Below are 22,271 nucleotides of genomic sequence, written 5' to 3' on the forward strand. Positions count from 1 at the left end.
GTTACTTATTTTTTGTAACAGTACTTACAAAATTATTTAGAAGCACACTGTTAAGTGCGCCTCACTGCTCTAAAAAAGCAATGTTATTAATTGTCAAAATGATAACATATTTTGCGATGGATCTCCTGTAGGACCTATCTACATGGTATGCTCATTCTTTGGTCATTGTTCGCTTCCGCACTCCTAGCTGCTTCCGTCTTATGGAATCTTTCTTCAGCACCGCCTCTGTCATCTTCTCCTCCCCCCAGAACAGTCTTAGTTTTGATCTCATTGGCATCTTTCTTCTCATCCACGTCTTCAGTCTTGATCTCATCACCATCTGTCTTCTCGTCCACCCGCTTGTCCTCAGTCTTGATCTCACTGGCAGCATTTTTCTTCTTTGAGTTTAGGAGCTTGGCAGGATCACCAAGCGCGGCATCAGTATCGTCATTCCTCATCAGAACTTCGGCGACCTCTGCAGGCCGTCACAGTCACCTCCTTGATCAGCTCCTCAATCTCTGGATACGTGGCATCAGAGTCGAGGTGTGGCAGTTATTGGCAAGGATCCGGAAAGCCTCCGGGGTGCAGTACCCCATGTGGATGTGCATGTCCATCCTGCCAGGCCGCAGAAGTGCTGGGTCGAGGAAAGCCTCCGGGGTGCAGTACCCCATGTGGATGACACTCCTTGTAGTTGGTTGTGAAGATGATTATCCTTTCTTCTCCAGTTGTCGACCACAAGCCATCAAAAAAATTGAGGAGCCCAGATAATGTTACCTTGTCTTCTGACTTCTTTTTTTTCTATAGAATTGGACTTGGCATGTTCCTTGTCTTCATCCTGATCCTCCCTTTGCTTCAGTTCGATGGTGCAGTCAATGTCGTCAACCACAAGAATGGATCGGTTGGTCATGCCAACAAGAAGCCGCCTGAGGTCTGAGTTGGAATCCACCTCTGGGGCTTACATGGTCCTGTGCTAATTAATTACTGAGCAAAAGATAACATCACATTACTAGCAGTTCCCCCCTAGAATCTCCATATATATATGGTACTCGATTGTTGATACACTGTAACCGGCACTTTGCTAACATACGATTTTCTCGATCAGGCACACGCCATCGTCGCTTAACATGTTCTTGATTGGTGACGTTTTACATTTGTTTTCCTGGCATGGATTTCTGTGCTAAATTAATGTGCACTTTGACCTTCTGAATCACACGTTTTGGAGCTGGTTCTGATTATTATTTCTTTCCTAAACAAAGGGTTCATTTCAGATGGAGCTCCAGATTCATAAAGCTCTGGGGGAAAGCGATGCCACTTTGCTTCCTTGGCATGCAAGTTTGATCAGGAACTGTACCACTTTTTGCCAAGAGAAAGAATGAGAGTTGTGCGTGGCAAGTTTCCTGGAAGCTAATTAATCAGTTTTCTCGGAAAGTGTAGAAGAACAAGGTTTCCTGCGGCCTACTGATTCTTCTGCTCCCACTTGTGCTCAGGTCGGTGTGTTCCGTTCCATTCTGAGTTGGCTGCTGATAGTATCTCTAGCCTCACTTTCATGAAGAAGAGGATGACACTAGGAGAGTTGGGGCAATTTTCGTTGGTTTATTTCACACACATCTCACACAATGCCATGCCAGACTGAGGGCACGGGGTTACAGATTTATAGCTGCTAGCCAGCCAGAATATGCTAGTCTAAAAGATGCTAACTACCCGTCCTTGATGCCCCTAAAAGCAGTCAAAGATCGGGGGATGCTATCCTATCCTAACAGCCTAACGACATGTCCTTCACAAAGCGACCATGTGTCGTTGCAGTCCTATCCTAACAGCCTAACAGACAGTCCTTCACAAAGGACCATGTGTGCTGCAGTAGCTCCACAAAGACCAGACTACAATGACTTATTCATCATTCTCCCCCTAAGTCTTGTACGCCGTCTTGCGGGAGCGCTGAGCCATCCCGATCCGGGAGCAAAGCTCGAGGAACTTGACCCTCCCAAGAGGCTTGGTGAGCAGATCTGCGAGCTGATCCGTGGTGTTGACGTAGCTTGCATGGATGCTCCCTTCCTCCAAGCAGTCTCGGATGAAGTGGTACCTCAACCGAATGTGCTTGCTCCGTTCATGAAAAACGGGGTTCTTTGCCAGGGCCAGAGCAGACTTGCTGTCCACCAAGAGCTGCACTGGTCTAGTGTCTCGACCAAGGAGATCACCAAGCAGTCGAGCGAGCCGGAGCGCCCGAGTGCAAGCGGTGGAGGCTGCTATGTACTCAGCCTCACAGCTGGACATGGCCACCACCTCGCTGCTTGATCGACTGCCAGCTCACGAGGCACTTGCCGAGGAAGACGAGGATCCCGCTCGTGCTCTTGCCGGTGTCGATGTCGCCGGCGTGGTCGCCGTCGCCGTACCCGACGAAGTGCGCCGCCCCAGGACACCTAGGGTAGTGGAGGCCATGGTCGAGAGTCCCCGCAATGTAGCGGATGATCCTCTTCACAGCCTCGCAGGTGCTCCGTCGTCGGTCGCTCCATGAAGCGACTAACGTAGCCGACGGAGAAGGCCAAGTCCGGCCGTGTGTGGGCGAGGTAGCGAAGGCTCCCCACAAGACGCCGGTATTGTGTGGCGTCCACTTCCTCCGTCGTGCTGTCGCGGCTCAATTTCAGCCTCTCCTCCATTGGAGTGAGGGCTGGGTTGCATCCAGTGAGCCCAGCCTAGCTCAACGATGCGCTTGGCGTAGGCGGTCCGCCGAAGCGTGATCCCGGAGTGGTCCCGGTGCACCTCGATCCCCGGATAGAAGGAGAGGAGCCCCGGATCACTCATCCGGAAGGTGGCCTTCATCTCTTCCTTGAACGCTGCCACCTCCGCATCCTTGATGCCGGTGATCACCAAGTCGTCGACATAGACGCCCACCAACAGGGTGTTTCGTCCACTCCCCCGTCGGTAGACGGCCGCCTCGTGCGGGCTTTGCTCGAAGCCCATTGCCTTCAGCGTGGAATCCAACTTGGCATTCCACGCCCGTGGTGCCTGCCGCAGGCCATAGAGAGCCTTGCGCAGGCGGAGTACCTTGCCCTCCTGGCCGGGAATCGCAAATCCCGGCGGCTGCTGCACGTAGACCTCCTCCTTCAAGTCGCCATTGAGGAAGGCAGACTTGACATCCATGTGATGGACGCGCCAGCCCTCCTGGGCAGCGAGCGCAAGGAGGAGTCGCACGGACTCCATCCGTGCCACGGGAGCGAAGGCATCGTCGAAGTCGACCCCCTCCCTGCTGCAAGAAGCCTCGTGCCACCAGGCGAGCCTTGTGCTTGACGATGGCGCCGGCTTCATCCCTCTTCAGCTTGAACACCCATTTGAGGGTGATCGCGCGGTGACCACGAGGGAGGTCAGCAAGCTGCCAGGTGCGGTTCTTCTCGACCGCATCCATCTCCAACTGCATGGCAGCGCGCCATGCTGCGTCTCTCTCAGCCTCTGCAAAGGACTGAGGCTCGCCGTCGTCACGCGCAAGCTGCACCTGCGCCTCCAGGTCGCGTGGCACCTGTCCCGGCACCGGCTGGTCGCCGAGAAGGTTCTCCATCGTACGGTACCGCAGCGGCTCGCCGCCATGATACGCGTCGATGCGCTCCCCATCGTGAGAGAGCGGGGAAGCGAACTCCACCGGGCTGTGCTCAACATGAGCTGGTGTAGACGTGCCCGGAGGAGTGACTGCCGGTGCTGGAGTACGTGGTGACGCCGGCTGTGGTGGTGTAGCAACCACCGGGGTCGATGGAGACTTGGGGACCGAGGTAGGCGAGCTTGTTGAGGAAGAGCTGCCTACTCCCCCGGCTGCCTCGAAGTGGACGTACTCGACAATGAAGTCGTCATACGTCGGAGTCGAGCTGTCCTCCACCGCCTTGCCCCATGCCCACCCTCGCCCTTCGTTGAACACGACGTCGCGCGACGTGCGCACACGCTGTGTCTTGGGGTCGAGGATGCGGTAGGCCTTCGAGCCCTCCGAGTAGCCAATGAACACTCCCGGAGTGCTCCTGTCGTCGAGCTTGCCGATGTGGCTGAGCTCCTTGGCGAATGCGAGGCAGCCAAAGACCCGCAGGTGCGAGACTGCCGGCTTTCGCCCATGCCAGGCCTCGTACGGCGTCCTGCCGTCAAGCGCCTTAGTAGGCGAGCGGTTGAGGATGTAGACGGCCGTCAGCACCGCCTCTCCCCAGAAGACAGCCGGCATCTCTCTCTGCTTGAGGAGGGCCCGAGCCATCCCCACAACCGTCTGGTTGCGCCGCTCGACGACGCCGTTCTGCTGCGGGCTGTAAGGCGCGGAGTAGTGGCGCTGGATGCCTTCCTCAGCGCAGTACGACGCGAATTCAGTCGATGTGAATTCGCCGCCGTTGTCGGTACGCAGCACGCGCAGCTTGCGGCCGCACTCCGCCTCCGCGAGCAACCTCGCGAGCGCTCGATGGCGTCCGCTGCCTCTCCCTTGCTGCCGAGGAGCACCACCCACATGTAGCGGGAGAGGTCGTCGACGAGCAGCAGGAAGTAGCGTCGTCCTCCTGGTGTGGCCGGTGTCACCGGGCCACACAAGTCCCCGTGCACGAGCTCGAGCTTCTCCTTGGCTCGAAGCTCGCCCGCCGGGGAAAGGGGAGTCGTCTCGCTTCGTCACAACGCAGACGTCGCAGAACTGCTCCACATGGTCAAGGCACGGCATGCCTCGCACCATCTCCATGGTACTGAGCCGCTTCAGGGCCTCGAAGTGAAGGTGCCCGAAGCGCTCGTGCCACTGCCACGCCTCGTCCTCCCGACGAGCAGCGAGACAGAGGGGTTGTGCCACCTGCACATCAAGAACATAGAGGCGATTTGTGCCTCCGGTTACCTTGGCAAGCGGTGTGACGGTGGCGATCCCATATGCGCGAACTCCGCTCTCGATCAGCACGCGGGAGCCGTTCTCATCCAGCTGTCCCAGGCTGATGATGGAGTTCCTCAGTGCGGGGATGTAGTAGACACCGGTGAGCAGCCGGTGCTCTCCAGTTTTGGCGGCGAAGATGACGGAACCGACGCCCTTGATCTCCACGGCGGAGGCATCCCCAAACTTGACGGAGCCTCGCACGTCGGAGTCGAGCTCGGCGAAGAACTCCCGTCGGCCGGTCATGTGGTGGGTGGCGCCGGTGTCGAGGCACCACCCGCCAGCCTTGTCGTTGCCGGAGCAATCGCCGAGAAGGGCGTGTGCTTTCGGCTCGTCAAGGTGGAGGAGAGTGGTACGGTGGAGAGCCGCTGCGGTCGGTGCCGCTGGAGGCAGCTCGATGCTGGCATGCGCCATGAACAGAGCTGGCTCCTCCTCCCCCGCCTGTGCGACATGGGCTTGGCCACGTCGTGGCTGTCGGCACTCGTTGGCCCAGTGACCAAGCTTGCCGCAGTTGTGGCAGGCGTCGTCCTTTGCCGGCTTGGGCTTGCCGGCAGCGCCTCTGCCGGCATCACCTTGCGCCTTGGCATGGCCATCCTTCCGCGCCTTGCGTGGCTTGCCGCGCTTGCGGCCGCTCGTCGAGGAAGAAGGCTCCCCTTCTTCCTGTCACCGTGGCCAGCATCCCACTGCTCCCGAGTGAGGAGCAGCTTCCCGCCGGTGGTGATGGGCCCCGACGAAGACTGTGGCTCGTCGGTGTCGACGACCTTGAGGCGACCTATCGCCTCCTCGATCGTCATGGTGGAGAGGTCCAGCGAGGACTCGATCGAGCGAGCCATCTCGCTTGTACTTCTCGGGGACGCAGCGAAAGAGCTTCTCGACAGCTCTCTCCTCGTCGTAGGCGTCATCGCCGAACTGCACCATCTTCTGCAGTAGAGTGTTAAGACGGAGAGCAAAGTCATCAACGTCCTCACCTGGCTTGAATGCCAGGTTCTCCCACTCCTTGCGAAGTGCCTGCAGTGTGGACTTGCGAGCACGGTCGCCGCCGATGCGTGCCGCGGCGATGGCGTCCCAAGCCTCCTTGGCGACCTGCTTGTGGGAGAGCGAGAACTGCATCTCGGCCGGGACTGCGGCGATGAGGGCGTCCAGCGCCCGTCGATCCTCATGATGGTCGACGTCGCCGTCGTGGACTCGCCTCCCACATGTGCCGCACCCGGAGCCTCGATCTTCATGATCGCGGCCCACTCGACGTAGTTGGTTTTGGTGAGGGTAGGCCACCCAACACCGGGACCAACATCCCCGACCACCGTCCGGACCCCGTAGAGGCCGCGGTCTTGGTCATCCCAGCCGCCACCGCCGTGCGCGCCTCCTCTGGGAGCGCCATCCCGAGGTGCGCGGGCGTGCTCGGCTGCCCACTGCGCTGCCCGCTGCGCCGCCTGTGGCGCCGCTGCGTCGCCGCTGCCATCAGCAGAAACGGAGCCGTTGGCGCTGCCGCGCAGCACCTCGACCTCCGCCGCCGCTGCACGTGCCGCCTCCGCCGCTTCGCCGCTTCTACCTCCGCTCCGGCCGCTGCCGGCTCCGCCGCCGCCGGCCTCGATGCCCTTGCTTTCGCCGCAGCGGCTGCCGCGGCCACTCGTTCACGCTCCTCCGCCGCGGCGCGATCGGCCTCCCCGCCGACGCCGCGTGCTGGAGGTAGCCGTGTGCCGAGAGTGGCCGTCGGACATGGCTCGCTCGCCGGGGGCTGAGCGCTGCTTCCGACGAGCTGCTGCTCGACAACCCGGACGGAGGGAAGTAACCAGGAGCAGTTGAGGCTGCTACTGGTTGGGGCTGCTCCCTTCCCTGTGAAGGGGAGGAGCAGGAGATGCTCAGGCTGCAAGACAACCTCGCTCTGATACCACTTGAAAGTATCTCTAGCCTCACTTTCATGAAGAAGAGGATGACACTAGGAGAGTTGGGGCAATTTTCGTTGGTTTATTTCACACACATCTCACACAATGCCATGCCGGACCGAGGGCACGGGGTTACAGATTTATAGCTGCTAGCCAGCCGGAATATGCTAGTCTAAAAGATGCTAACTACCCGTCCTCGATGCCCCTAAAAGCGATCAAAGATCGGGGATGCTATCCTATCCTAACAGCTCTAACCGACATGTCCTTCACAAGGACCATGTGTGCTTACAGATCCTATCCTAACAGCTCTAACAGCATGATCCTTCACAGCGACCACGTGTGTGCTGCAGTAGCTCCACAAAGACCAGACTACAATGACTTATTCATCAGCTGCCGCTGAAATTCCATGCTCATGTGGACGGACGGAGGAAGACTGGTCGACGTCGTTGTCAGGTGAGGTTGTCAGAATTATTATATTTATTATTATAGTGTGTGGCTGGAAAAAATGATGTGCCCTATGTTAGGTGTGAATAGTGGCTGGCTATTATTACTGGTATCTGTTTGGGGAGAGCGATCAGATTAATGAACACACTACCTTCTTATTAAACAAAAACAGTGGATTAGTTCATCTAATCACAGCCCTTAGCCTGCTTAAATTTCGTGCAAAGTAACTGACGGAAAGCACCGTGCGAGGATTTGGAGATGATAATTTTTCCCGGGGATTTTAATATCGAATGTTGAGTGAATGAGACAACATAATGGACAAACTACATGACAAGTGGCTGCGTTTGGTTCTAGGTCCTAGTTTCTGTAGTTGGCTCTGCCAGCCAATAATCTTATACTCCATAGAAGATGTCTTCTTGCATATATATAACTTCTTGTTTACTTACAATGCACCTCGATCACTGCTCTAAAACTGCAGTGTTATTATTAGTCAAAATGATCACATATTTTGCAATGGATCTCCCGTAGGACCAATCTACATGGTAGGCACACTCTTTGGTCAGTGTTAGGCTGTTAGCTTCCAGCACCTAACCGCTCCACTCTTCTGTGGAATCGATCTTGACCACTACCTCTTTGTCATCTTTCTTCTCCACCTGCACACTTTCAGTTTTGATCTCATTGGCATCTTTCTTCACATCCACCTGCTGGTTTTCAGTCTTGATCTCAACACCCTCTTTCTTCTCATCGACCTGCTTGTCTTCAGTCTTTATCTCATTGGCAGCATCTATCTTCTTTCTGTTTAGGAGCTTGACAAGATCATCGAGCGCGACATCAGTGTCGTCATTCCTCATCAGAACCTCGGCGACCTCTGCAGGCGTCACACTCACCTCCTTGATCAGCTCCTCAATCTCTGGATACGTGGCATGAGAGTCAATGGCGTGGTAGTTATTAGCAAGGATCCGGAAAGCCTCCGGGGTGCAGTACCCCATGTGAATGTGCATGTCCATCCTGCCAGGCCGCAGAAGTGCTGGGTCGAGACGCTCCTTGTAGTTGGTCGTGAAGATGATGATCCTTTCTTCCCCAGTTGTCGACCACAAGCCATCAACAAAATTGAGCAGCCCAGATAGCGTTACCTTGTCTTCTGCCTTCTTTTTTTCTGTAGAATTGGACTTGGCATGTTCCTCGTCTTCATCCTGATCCTCTCTTTGCTTCAGTTCGATGGTGCAGTCGATGTCTTCAACCACAAGAATGGATCGGTTGGTCATGCCAACAAGAAGCCGCCTGAGGTCTGAGTTGGAATCCACCCCAGTCAGCTCGAGGTCGTATATGTCGAACCTGAGATGGTTGGCTATGGCGGCGATGAGGCTGGACTTGCCGGTACCCGGTGGACCGTACAGCAGGTACCCTCGCTTCCATGCCTTACCGATCCTTCTGTAGTAATCCTTCCTCTTGATGAACCTGTCAAGGTCGTCGATGATGGACTGCTTCTGCTTCTGGTCCATGGCCAGGGTCTCGAATGTTGACGGGTGTTGGAGCTCCATGGGGTTCCACTCGTCGGAGTACTCGTTCATGTAAATGCTGAGGCTCCTCTCCCCATCCTTGATGGCCTTGGCCTTGGCGACGATGAATGGGAGGTACTCCTTCAGGGCCTTCTCCTTGTGCCTCTTGTGGAAGCTCACCTCATATGACCTCACCTCCCGTGCACCGCCGTTCCCATTTGGGTCGCCCTTGACCTCACGGGTGACGAGGCACCACCTGAACTCCGTCCCTTGGTACACGTCGGCCATCTCCTCGCCCGCCTCCATGCTGACAACCATCTTCTCGGCCTCGCTCTCTGAGCTGCTGACCCGCAGGCGCTGCATGCTGATGTTGGCGGGGGCGTTGTCGATGTGCGCGGCGAGGTAGGCCTTGACGGCGCCGTAGACGTGGTTATAGGACCAACCCTCGTTCTCCTCGATGACGATGGTGTGCTGCCATGTCAGGCGGGAGCGGAGGCTGGCGAGGAGGTCGGAGAGGGCCTCGCGCACCTCGGACGGCAGCAGCTCGTTCGCGAGGCCGCGGACGAGCATGAGGGAGGCTGCCAGGGAGGCCGCCGTGGCGATGGTCTTGTCATAAGACGCCATTTCTCCCTCTGTGTGAGGGTTGGGGTTGAGAGGACTGGCCTGCTGTGTTGAGGGCTCTGTTTTTTTGTTGCCCTGTGTTCTCCTAGGTGTGGAGTAGCAGTGTGAGGAAATGAGGCTGCCTCTCTTTTGCGAGGAACTGAGGTGGGGAGCTGGGGGTGTGTGTGTATTGTTTTTATAGGCAGTGGAGTGTGAGGTTAGGTGGTTGACCGAGTGATGTCTTACTCTGAAAGGAACTGGTCTGAATAATCTAAGCATGGTGTTCCAATTCCAAACCGTCCTCATACAGACACACGGTTTGGTCCTACTTTGCAAAAGGTGGCATCACATTATTATGGCCTAACTTCAATGCATGAATTAATTAATTCCCCTAGGATCTCTGTATGGTAAATTGTTGACACCGTCTCATTTGGGAAACAACTTGCTGACTGGTTGGTTGATTGGCTGAGGATGATGTCTTCCTCTGAATATGTTAAATTTGCCGATGTAGCATAGCAGAATACAACTACTATCACAATCGAGGTTCACAAGGTCTGTCTGGAAATTGCACACAGCATATATGTGATTTTTTTCCCCCAGCATTGATTCATCGATAAATTACGTAGTAGTAGTAGTAATCTGAATCACACGTTTTGACTTTTGAGCTGGTTGCTTGTTATTGTTGTTACTTTGCTGATTAACTAGAGAGGTTTTGTTTCAGATTGTAAAGCGGCGTGATTTTTCTTCCTTGGCATCCAAGTTTGATGGCGCAATATATGGAATGGAAGAATTGTGGGCGCCAAGTTTCCTTCCTAGAAGCTAGTTCTTTTTCTCGAAAAGCGAAGGGGAAGAAGAAGGTTTCCTTGGTGGACTGGAGCCTGGAGGTAGATATGGAAAAGAAAAGGTATGCAGGAGCGTCCTTGCGGCCTACTCCTTCTTCCACTTTTGTGCTCGGGTCGGCGCGTGTGTCACATCGTCAGCTAAGAACAAAAAAGAAGAGCCGAATATATACACGTCCTTGTCACGTTTCGAGACCAGAGGCTGGACCGGGACCAATATGCCCTGGTAGTACATCTTCAGTCACGACCTAGAGAACGCAGCCGTGCGCGACGGCGAAGTGGACGTAGTATCCCAGGCGGTGCGTGGCGTGTGCGGCCATTCCTTTCAGTTGCAGCGTCCGCGTTGGCTGCAGTTGAAATTCCAGCTCTTTTGGTAGTATCTGTTTTGGGGAAAGTGATAAGATTACTACTCCTACTATATGTGGCGTGTGGAAAGTGATGTCCATCATCGAGAACGTGTAGAACAGCCCCGGTGCCTACGGGAGAAAAAAAATGCGACGCTGCCAAAGCTCCATGGGGAAGTATGTGTAACTCGAGTGCATATGCTAGAAGCCAGCAGGAAATGGAAGAGAACGATTCACTCGAGTGTAATAGAGCCAACCCTAATTTCTTCCAAAAGAACCGTCGTCTATAAGTTGGTATCTATCTTCTGTCTTAAAAAAATACAAAATTGTATCACCAAAAAAGCCTAGAGTAGTTAAGATGAACATGCAACATATCTAATGGCATTGACATTTCCCGGTGACTTTATGTTCGAAAGTTAGAACTCTAATCACAACATCCAACTGTTTCTTTTTTCATGCTGTTGTGCGATGTAATTTTTTGGTTTGACTATTGCAACAAGCATGAGATAATTTGTTGGGTTCAACATGGACCTTAACTAATATCTCTATTGTGAAGAGTGACGATTCCCGATGTCACTTTCACTATCTAATTGGTTATATTGAGCCACTTAGATGTATTTGCATAGCATCGTACTACAACTTGATTATTTTTAGCCCATACCCTTTTTTTTGATGATCGGAAGAAAAAATAATGACATCAAAGAAAAGTCGTCCAATCAAATATTTTAGATAAAGTAGTTTTGTTGATGTTTTTTTCGAGCAAGTATTCATCCACTAGACTCACACACAAAATAAACAAGATATACACGATTTTAAGGTTGTGTCATGACGAGCTTCACTGGGACCATCCTATCGAAGTTCGATTGTTTCATCTAGAAATAGGTCTAATATATATTACAGTGGCATCTCCAGTAGAGCAAAAAGAATGAAATTAAAGATCTACTTCTTTAATTTATTTGTACTAAACTCTTATACTTCTATAATTTATATTTATTAAATTTTATTCTTACTTACTACTATTACTTAATTAGTTGATGTAACTAACTGAACAATAGTGTTAAACAAATATTAATATTCTTGTATTTTGTCGTGTTGTTCTTCCATGTATGATCTACCTACAATGCGCTAAGCAACATACATTTGTGGTCGAAGTTACATATTTTCCTTTTCACATAATCACTGGTTTAAGATGTTTAGTTCAAGTGAAAACTCTTGAATGTGAGGAAAATAAAAAAGAACCAAATCACGTGTCAATATATTATTTTATTAAATTTGCATGGATTCTAGCTATGTTTGTTCGTATATATCTAGGACCCTTAATTTTATTTGTAGATATCTGCAAAGCATATGGTGTATCAAAGATCTTGAAAAGAAATTTCTAGATTTTTATTACCAGGTATAAGAAAATAGGGAAATTTAGAGCATACAAGGTGTTTACGAGGAGTTTTGTTCATCAGAACATTGACATTGTTGTTTGGTATCAGATTGTCTTTGGCAATCCAAACTTGAGCCTACATGGAAGTTGACTCGTCTTTATCGATCCTTAGCATGACGCCCTAAGAGAGGAAGTCCCAACCGTCAATAATACCTTGTATCTACAGGGAGGTTTGGTACCTCTAATAAGGTTACTTATCTTTTTTGATTATCGAAGTATGTGCCTAGGATATCTCGCAAGGCCATGTGTCACTAGAGGACAACGGCTCTATGCCGATGGCCTTTGCCGTCGGCACATGCGTGGAAACCATCGGTACAGACGTGTGCCGACAGCCACCGTCGGCGCAGCAAGGCTGTTGACGAAGCTTTCATTGGCGTAGACGCGAGCGCATCGTCGTAGCAAGGCTGTCGGCTCACGCATGTGTGCTGAAGGTTGTTCTCCACCCGTTAGCGTCGCACTGCCATCGGTGCGCCAACTTGACAGACGACCAAATGACGGCGTAGCTGGCCACGTGTCCTCGCCCAATCACCATGCGGCTTGACCTATGCTGACGACAATGCCATCAGGACACCTATCCAATTTTTTATTTAAAAAACCCTAACCCTAGCACCCACACCTGTCCACCGTGCTGCCGATGGGAGCATGCTGTCATCGCCTATGTTTCTTCCAGGAACGATATGCATCATCAAGCGCTCAGGGGCCGCGGGCGACACACGGGGGCGAGGCGGCGCTCGATGAAGATGCGATGCACCGCGCATGGGGACAAGGTAGCGCATGGCGAGGGCACTGAGGTGGGGATCCGCCGTGACCTTATGGAGGATGACGAGCATCGACAAGGGCAGAATGAGTGGGTGGTTTAGGTGCGGGATGAGGAGGTGGAGGCGTGGGTGGGTGGTTGGTCGTTGGATTTGATGAGAATGATCGATTGAAATGAGTTCCGGGGGTGATCCGTGGGTTGCTGTTTCCCATGCTATGATTCGCTCAAATTGTGTTCCTTTAGTTAGGCTTTGACCGCAGTTTGACCTAGACTTATTATGAAAATTAACATAAATCATAAAATGGAAATCGGCACGCATGTCTGCGTCTTGCAATGGCACTCAATATTTCCGAATGAAGTTCACTTATATCACACAAAAAGTTGACTTTCGTTTTTGAAGGGCGAGAAGTGAGATTTTTGTGCAGCTCCTACCAAATGAGCTAGATCATGATGAAAATCAGGGTATAGTTTTTTTTAAATAAGCTCATATTATGCACATGTGTGTGTTGTGATGTCAAATAATCTTGTTTTTGGAGGTTTAAATTTTACTTGCACCAAAAATCTAAATTTTATTTTCTAGGTGTCAAAAATGGGATTTTTTTTAAAACACCTACCAAAAAAGCATTCCAAAATTGGACCACCCAAAAATTAAGGAATCCTAGACAACATTTTGTGTACAAATCACAAGCTGGTTGCATCTTAAAATATTTATAGGTGTCTCTCACCAAAAAGATAAATAGTCACCAATTCACCTAGAAGCGAGCGGAACTTGAACTACAGGTGCTTGATAGTTCGTTACAGGCTCATAACTATTTATTTCATCATTTATTCACTCTAAGTTTTGCAAGATTATACCCCTAGGTAACAAAGCTCATGCTCGCCCTTTTGGCCACATTTTGAATTAAGCACAAGTAGTTTAAAAAATTATCTCGCACTATATCATCTTATGTGACCTAGTGTAAGGGTATTTTACTCTTATACATTATTTTGGTAACAATGACACTGTAGCTAGAGTATTGGACTAATGCGTGTCTACAAGATTATTCCTAGGTATTAGTCCATCAAGCATAATGGTGTATCAATGGAACAAGAAGGTGAAGGGAGATCCCACTTCGATGAAAAATGGGGAGTCTTTGATTTCCATCTGCCCGACGCCTGGTCCGACAGCACCGGCCGTGGCACCAGCTGGCCCGACGTATGCCGGCTGTTGTTCCGGTGCCAACCGGGCACCTTCCAGGAACTCCGTGCTGCTCGCCCGACATTTTCCCGGTCCCTCGTCTAGTTCTTACCGGATGGCCCGGAGATGCCGTCTCCTGCACCGGCCGGCCCGGCGTAGGCTGGCCCCTATGCCAATGCACACCGGAGCCCCTCCAGGAAGTTGGGCACGCTCACCCGGTGCAGTCCCGGTGCCACGCCTGGCGGCTGCCGGCTGGCCCTGTCTGCAGCCCAGCGGCACCGGGTGTGCCACCGGCCAGTCCGGTGCCTGGCCCGGCAGACCGGCCACTTCGACCTGCTGCTGAGCTGGACACTCCCCCAACGGATGGATTTCAACTGGAGCTATAAATACCTCTTCACCTAGCTCAGAACAGTTAGACACTACACTATACTTTGTTCTTGAGCTCTCTCTCTCATACTCCATTGTTGCAAACACCAAAAGCTTCAGATCTCCATCCTCCTCCACCCAAACTCAAATCCCTTCGCGGAAAAGCTAGAGGAGGTCTTGATCTACAGTCTCACCGAGCCAAATCCTGTTCCCCTTGTATTCTTCGAGATACATGCTCTCTAGGGTTTCTTGGAAACCCTATGTGGGAAAAATCACCCGGAAGCATCCGGACTGTGGATTTTCTCATAACAAGATTGTGAAGGTTTGGAGGCTGCCTCAAAGTCTAACACAAGTGAAAGGGCTATTCCTTCGTGGGATAGGCTTGGAGAAGAAGGTGAGCCTTCGTGGCGTTGAAAAAATCCTTCGTGGGATCCCCACCCCTCCAAACGTGACGTACCTTGTTGCAAAGGAAGAGAACACGGGAATACATCTTTGTCTCCGCGTTCTTTCAGGTATTCCTAACCGAACTCTTTACTTGTGTTATATATCCTGTGATAGCCTTCTTGCTTGAGATACTTGCATTATCATTTAGGTTGCCTCACCTAGTTTGTATTAGACTCACATTTATATCCCGCAAAGAAAGAATTAAATTTTTTAGAAACCTATTCACCCCCTATAGGTTTACCATCTCTGAACTTTCAATTGGTATCAGAGCCTGGACTCTTTTTAAGGGCCTTACAGCTTTAAGAGTGAGATGGATAAACTATTCGAGGGTTTGTATGAAGATTCTAACCTTTCGGTTAAGGAGATAAAATCCAGATTCTTAGCATATGAAGCTGAGAAAAAGAAAAAGGATGATGATCTTCAGAACCAAATGACAGAAATGAGTGTCATGCTTAAGAGCCTAAGTGGTGGGACTTCTAGTGGGGTTGCTATCCCTGTGGAGTCGTACAAACAAGTTAATCATGACTATCCTAAGAACACTTCACCCATTCCTCATATAAAACATACTGAGAATGTTCCCTATTTTGATGGAACTCACTTTTCCATTTGGAAATCTTCTATGGAGTCTCATATTCGCATCTGCAGTGTAGAGATGTGGAAGATCATTGTTGGTGGATACCGGAAGCCACAACATCCCATTAGGTTGACCTCCACCGAATTCTACAACCGTCAACTCAATGCTTCCGCATGTGACAAAATTAGAAGTGGCATCAATCGCAAGCTGCTTGACCAAATCAATGACATTGATTCAACTAAAAAGCTTTGGGATAAGATTGTAGTACCCCAAGAAGGAACCAATCTTATTCAAAAGTCTCTTTATGAGTCAGCCAAGACTGAGGCTATCTTGTTTATGATAAAGAAATGAGAGACTATAGCTGAGGCCTATGGAAGACTACACCCCCGACATTTCTGCTAAGAATCTTACTTTTTTGATAAAAAATGGTATCACATCATTATTTGTTGTGCCATAAGTTCAGCATAAAAGAGTAAAAAATGTGGTGCATTAAAATAATTACAGCCTATACTATTTAAAATTTTAGTGTTATCCCTAGTGATGCCGCTGAAATTCCAAAAACCTGTATTAATAGACCACCATTTTTTTCCCAAGAAGAACACCTACACGTTATTTGTTAGCCCATTTTAGCCATTGCTCCCCATATGTTATCTCGGGCTAGTGTAATGCCCATTCCATGCTTACCCCAAGCATCGCTATACCATTTGCGTCTCTTCGCTGTTCAGTACAGACCGCATCGAAGAGCTGCTGGTGGAGTTTTAATTTCGATCCAACATGTTGCGTTTAATCGATGAGCATCAAACACATGTAAACATATACAACACGTTTGGCAGCCGTCATTTGGGTGGAATTGAGCGGAATTCATTTAGCAATTCCAAAACGATTGTGTTTGGCTGCCAAGTCCTGTCATTTCCCTTCATCTCATAATTCTAGGTGGCAGCCAGACATGAAAATTGATATGGGAATTTAGATTCTACAAAATGAATAAACACAAAATTTATGTTATCGTTTCATTTTGACAAAATGAAATGAATACATGGGTACCAAACGGCTTGATAATGATTTCCATGGTTGTAGCCGAAAAAATCAGACAATTTTATTAGACAACAAATCCTTAATATATAACCCTATTATACATTTACATTGCGCCTTAGAAAACAAAAAACAAATAATAGTCACATTAACAAGTGAGACTTCATAGACCCACTCCATCCACCCTGCCGGTTTCAAACTATCTAACAGTTATGCAACGTCAAGTTCAACGGTAGAAGCTAACATGCGAAACATGAACAGTATGGAGTAGATGTACAATGGGATATGCACTGGAACTCTAGCTGATGGCGCTTCTTTAGGCCGGCTTTATACTGCTGATGGTTTCCTTCATGCTGCCGAGCTGAAGATGGCTATGAAGATGAAGGGCCAAAAGTCCCTTAGAATCAACAGAAAGATACGTTGTATGTATAACCGGCATACAAATTCATGCCCCCGTCTGACATACAACGGTCTGTACGTAAGAAGCATTTCTCTAACAACTTCTGCGTTTCGGTAGATCAGCAAAAGAGGACTGATGATAAATATGACACTGGAAATGGTGAGACCAACTGGAGCCAGCACCATATATACGCCAAACGAAAAAGCAACAGTCAAGCAAGTGAGCGAACTGGAGGTGAGGAACACGGATATTTTGAAGTACATCCGTCGGATCTTCAATTTAACCATGGACATGCCGGAGAACATGAGTCCAAGTGTAGCTAATGAGGAGCAGATGAAAGCCAACGTGCTGGCCATCATGAATGCATGGAAATACCACGTACTGAAAAGCCTTGGTATACCACTGTTGGTGTGGTCGCTGGCTTTGATTCCTGCAGGTACAGTGAAGGTTGCAGTGAATGTCACCGATGCAATGAGTACCGAGCCAAGACCAAGTGTTCGGGTCGAATCAGTCAATTGAGCCGAGGCTTCTTTCTCATCATCCTCTTTTTTCCTATGGTTCTCTTCATCCTCATTTTCTGAATGGTTCTCTTCATCCTTTGATTTTGACATTTGCAATGGAATGCAAAGTTGTTGGAGATGATCTCTCCAAAAGCTACCATGCCTTGCACCAGCACTCAGGAGTGTGTTATATATCAAGTTCTCTGGATTCTGCAAAATGAATTATATAATAAAACGATATGAGCAACTATAAGCTACTTCTCATTTATAAGATTGACATGAAGGAAATATGAGAGCGCAAGCTAAATTAGTACCAATCCATATGAAAAATCTCTGCACTTCTTGCTCCTCGCTAGATCCAGTGGAGTTTGATCCTTGTTATTGCTTAAATTCAATAGTACTTCTTGATTTCTCAAGAGAGCGCAGGAAATCCAATGATGCTCAATATCCACAGCAAGGTGTAGTGCCGTGTTGCCATCATTGTCCCGAGTGTTCATTATGGGTGCGAAAATTGATTCCCGTGCAGCATATCTTACTATGCGTAAGATCTTGGCCTGGACAGCAATATGAAAAAAGGTTCTTCCCTGGTTGTCACGAAGACCGATACAACTAGGGCATCTTTTGACAAGAATACGGAGGGCGACCAACCTATTCATCAAGGCCGCGATATGTACAGGAAAGAAACCATTATTATCCTGCTGGAACGCAGCAGATGGGTTAGCGTTAAGTACACCCCATGTAGCATGTTGTTCCAACGGTAACCCGATACTGGGGAAACAAAACCAACTTCTATGGATGTATGGTTCAAACTGCGACGAAACCACAAAGTGAAGAGGGGTGCGGCCGTTACGGTCCTTCTGTTTGCTAAGATCCTTGTTCCAATAATGTAGCGTTTCTAGCATACCTGCAATTTATTGGGCCCTTTAGTTCAAGAAAACAACACATATAGTAGATAAAGGAAGGAATTTCAGCAAACTCTATAGAAATATGCGTTGGGCTAAGATCAGCTTCATCATTAAATTTTGAATCCTATATGGTTCGGTATGCTTGTTGGAAAGAGAGAGGACAGAATGTTCTTCAGAAAGATACGAATTTAGAGAACTAGAATAAATTATTGACATATGCCTCCCCCCCCCCGACCGAAGCTTAGATCTTTAGGTAGGTAATATGAGATGGCAGGTATACAATGTTAGAGCAACATGTTTCAATTTTAAGACACAACAAACGCAAAAATCTGCGGCAACCATCATGATCATCCATTACACGTTAATTAAAACTTAAAAGCCTTACGGAGCCCATATATGACAGGGAGTGTTGAAGTATATTGTCCCTTATCTTTTTGGTGATCTAGCAGTTGTATTAAGTTCGATAACGCTCCCTTCTATTCATATTACTTGGGATTTCTACCATTTTCTAAAGTCAAATTTATATTAGTTTGACTAACTTCGTAAAAAGAAGAGTCTAATTTCACTTTTTATCGTCAAGCTTGAGGGTTGTGTCAAATATTTACCTCTTAGAACAGATACTTTCTATGCTTGGCCACATTTTACCCCCGTTCACCAGTCAACTATTTCTAACATGTTTTTGATGAGCTAGCGCCCATGTGGCAGCACCACAAGCGCAGGACGGCGCTGCCACATGGGCGCCAACTCATAAAAAACATGTCAAAAACAGTTGAATTGTCAAGAGGGGGTAAAATATGGTAAAAAATCAAAAGTATAAAGTAAAATGTGAAACTAATTGTGTAAGGTAGTAACATTTGACACAAATCTCAATCTTGGGGGTAAAAAGTGGAATAAACTCTAAAAAAATATCAATACCCACAATATCTAATAAGTACAATGTGAAAGCATAGTTGATGACGAATATAATAATGTTAATTTGGTATTGTACGTTTTGATATTCTTTTCTACAAAATGAGTTAAACTTGTGTTTGACTTAAGACTGGGTAAAATCCCAAGTAATGTGAATAAGAGGGAGTAAGTGTGATGTGACGTATCTATGTCAAAATTTTGAATAGCGGCACCATTTTTTTTTTTGCCGCTACTAAGCTATAGCGCCGCTATGGCAGATATCGTTTTGCCTAAAAAATAAAAATATGAGTAAACTATGTATAAAAATAACATTTTAACAATATATATGCATATGATGGAAAAATAGCGGCACTATAGCGTCGATGTAGCGGCATTTAGCGGCGATATAGCAGCAAAAATGGCAATAGCGGCCATAGCGGCAAAAATGGCCATAGTGTAGCGCCGTCTCCTCCAGGTCGCTATAGCGCCACTGTAGCGCGCTATCGAAAACTATGATCTATGTACATTGATTACTACGTAGTGATGATATTACCTAATTAATACCCGAGGTATATATGTCCGGAAATAAGATTTGCCGAAATTAACAGATAAACTACTAGTATGATATGTGAGGAGAAACATATATACTGACCGTCTGCATGGTGAACCGCAGCATGCAATGCGTTTTGTCCATCTGGCCCGGAGTAGGCCAGGTTGCCACCACTTTGACGGTGCAGCATGCTTGCGATGAGCTCGTCTCCCAAGGACACAGCCAGGTACAGCGGCGAGGTGCCCTGACCGGGTGCAGGATACAGGGCCAGCTCTGGATCCACCCACATCAGAAGCCCGGCCATGCCCTTGTTTCCCAGCCTGATCGCCTCATGCAGGGCAGTCTCGTTCCGGCCGTTGAGTTTCCTCAGCACTAGCGCGGCCCCGGCATGGCCGTACTCATCGCCCACCAAACAGATGAAATGGAAAAGCATCCTGAGGTTTCTGCACCTGGCAGCGTAGTGCAGCGGCGTGTCGCCGCCGTCGTCCAGCCATCGGTTCTTCCGGTAGATCATCCTGACGCACGTGGAACAGGAGTTGCCCTCGAAGGCGACCTGCTCGACGAGCGACGCCGTCACGCGGCGGTCCAGCGGCGTGCTGCCATCACCATCAGGAACGCCGCCGCCGCTGTCGTGCTCCGACAGCCGAGCCCGCCTAACATCGTCGATCTTCCCGCAGTGCCCGCAAGGGGCGGGCGTCAGCAGCGCATAAGGTATCAGCTGATCCGATCCGCCGCACCGGCGTTGAGCAAGGAGCTCGGCAAATGTGCCAGCTCTACCGACGCCATCACTCGGTGAGGGGGATCCGATCGGCGAGGACGATGCAGGAGTCTGCTCACCAGTGCTACTGCACGCCATTGCCACCCGAAGCGATTTTTCTCTTAAGCTTGTCTAGTGTTGTGTATCAGTACTGTCTACGGACGGTTCAGTTATATAACCTTGGGCAGACACCTATCTCACGGGATTAGAAACTGAAGTTAGCACGTCTTGTTGTCTTAAATTCATATTTCCCCACCTAACGATCACATGAGAATGCAGGCAAGTACTGCAAAATGGATCGTTTAGATTCCAGCTTGATCCATCCGCCACTTATCTGTCAGTCTTTGTCTCCAACCACATGTTGCACTGAGTCGGTCAGATTGATGTCAGAACACATGCAAGATGTTATGACAAAATTAAGGAAAAAATATCTTCTACAGATCTCCTTCCTTCAGATTAGGAACATGCTGGCATGCTGCCAGTTGTTCTGAGATCCGCTAACTATATATATGCTTGCAATGTCAACTCTAGGTCCGCGCTAAACAATTCAGTTTTTTTTCTTGGATTAGAAGGCCGGTCCATGTGACCCTCATCTAAACATTCATACTAAAATTTTGGGTGCATCCTCAGTGTTGCTAAATCGAAAAAATTAAGGCAAATACATCTCTTACAGACCGCTGTTCTTCATTCAGAATACGGGCAAATAATGTCACAATCTCCGTATCTGAAGGATGATCTAGTTTTCGTTTTCTTGGTGAAAGTTATATCCCATGAATTCAGATTCCAAATGTTCTTAATGATACAACAATAAGTGCGTCTATTATAAAACTTGTTTCCTTCCAAGTTGTAGATTCAACTTTTTTTTTTCTGGATCAATTTTCGTCTAGATTTTCGGGGAGGACTTTTGAAACATGGGCTTGGCGTTGACATGTATGCCAAAAGTATTAGGTGGTCATTTTTTTTTTGGTATGTGTTTATACAATTAGTATTTTTTCGTCTCAAAATTAATAAAACTCATATTTCGGATTCTGGACTCAAGGCCTTAAGCAACTAGTTGAAACATTTGAACTCGATAAAGTTAAGGACCTAGAAACTATTAAAAGGGCTCAACTAATGGTCCAAGAGCTGGATGTTTCAAAGAAGGAGCTTGAAGTTGCCCATGCTTCTCTCACTAAGGACCTTGACCATCTTGGAAAGGCCCACAAGCTTGTTAAAGATGAGCTCAAAAAACTTGGAGAGAACCATGACCTACTTCAAGATACTTATAAAAAGGCTCTTGGATCATTGGGTGATCCCATTATTGTTGAAAATGTTGCTAGTTCCTCTACCTCATCTACTTGTGATCATGCTAATTTTGTTGAGGAACATGCTCAACTAAAAGAAGAAATTTTTCTATATGTTGAGACCAATGAATATCTTAAATCTTTGGTAACCAAGTATGGTCTCAACTATTATCCCAATGACTCTTCTTGTGAACAAGCAACTATTCTTGAAGAAAATGCTAGGTTGACAAAGGAACTGGCCAAGTTCACCACCTCCAAGAATAAGATGGGGTTGGATGACCTTTTGAGTAAGCGAAGGTCAAACAATAAGAAGTATGGACTTGGATATGTTCCCAAGCCTCACAAGAAGAACAACTACAAGAAGGAGATGCCCACTCAAGAAAAGAACAAGAAGGTCACTAATGATGGCAAAGCCACTAGTGGTGACCGCACTGGACCTAACAATCACTATGATTTATTTGCAGATTATTATGGTGATGTTTATGCTGAATATGTTGGCCCTCGCAATGGCTATGCTTATAGAGGGTACTTAATTTGGGTACCAAAAGGTCTTGTTGCCATTGCAAAGGAACCCATTAATCGATGGGTTCCTAAATCCTCTACTTGATTTTGTGGGGGTATTCCTCGGGTGGTCCAAAATGGGTGTTTGACAGTGGATGCACCAATCATATGACCGGAGGAAGAGGTGTGATTGACCAATTCATAGAGGATGTTAACAAAAAGTCAAGTATCACCTTTGGTGACAATTCAA

General features: G+C 48.6%; 2 protein-coding genes across 2 annotated transcripts in view; one reads left to right on the forward strand and one right to left on the reverse strand.

Moving 5' to 3' along the window:
- Window positions 1–134: 134 nt before the first annotated feature.
- On the reverse strand, window positions 135–9,297 carry LOC124648148 (AAA-ATPase At3g50940-like). The gene is made up of 3 exons (XM_047187954.1): window positions 8,179–9,297; window positions 506–594; window positions 135–454 (listed from the first exon to the last, which is right to left on the reverse strand). The coding sequence occupies exons 1-3, from the start codon at window positions 9,291–9,293 to the stop codon at window positions 135–137; spliced, it is 1,524 nt and encodes a 507-aa protein (XP_047043910.1). The 5' UTR covers window positions 9,294–9,297.
- A 12,053-nt stretch (window positions 9,298–21,350) lies between these two features.
- LOC124648149 (ornithine decarboxylase-like) overlaps window positions 21,351–22,271 on the forward strand; it is a 4,443-nt gene continuing 3,522 nt past the window's right edge. The window contains exon 1 of the mRNA XM_047187956.1: window positions 21,351–21,848. Coding sequence (XP_047043912.1) covers window positions 21,351–21,848 — 498 coding nt within the window. The remainder of the gene's footprint in view (window positions 21,849–22,271) is intronic.

The sequence above is a fragment of the Lolium rigidum genome, chromosome 4 (assembly GCF_022539505.1).
Source record: "Lolium rigidum isolate FL_2022 chromosome 4, APGP_CSIRO_Lrig_0.1, whole genome shotgun sequence".
Lineage (NCBI taxonomy): Eukaryota > Viridiplantae > Streptophyta > Magnoliopsida > Poales > Poaceae > Lolium > Lolium rigidum.

Coding starts and splice junctions, on each gene's coding strand:
- LOC124648148 (XM_047187954.1), bottom strand. CDS start 9,293: ATGGCGTCTTATGACAAGACCATCGCCACGGCGGCCTCCCTGGCAGCC. Junction 595..8,178: donor GCACTTCTGCGGCCTGGCAG/GATGGACATGCA, acceptor GCGGCCTGGCAG/GATGGACATGCACATCCACA. Junction 455..505: donor CACCTCGACTCTGATGCCAC/GTATCCAGAGAT, acceptor GACGGCCTGCAG/AGGTCGCCGAAGTTCTGATG.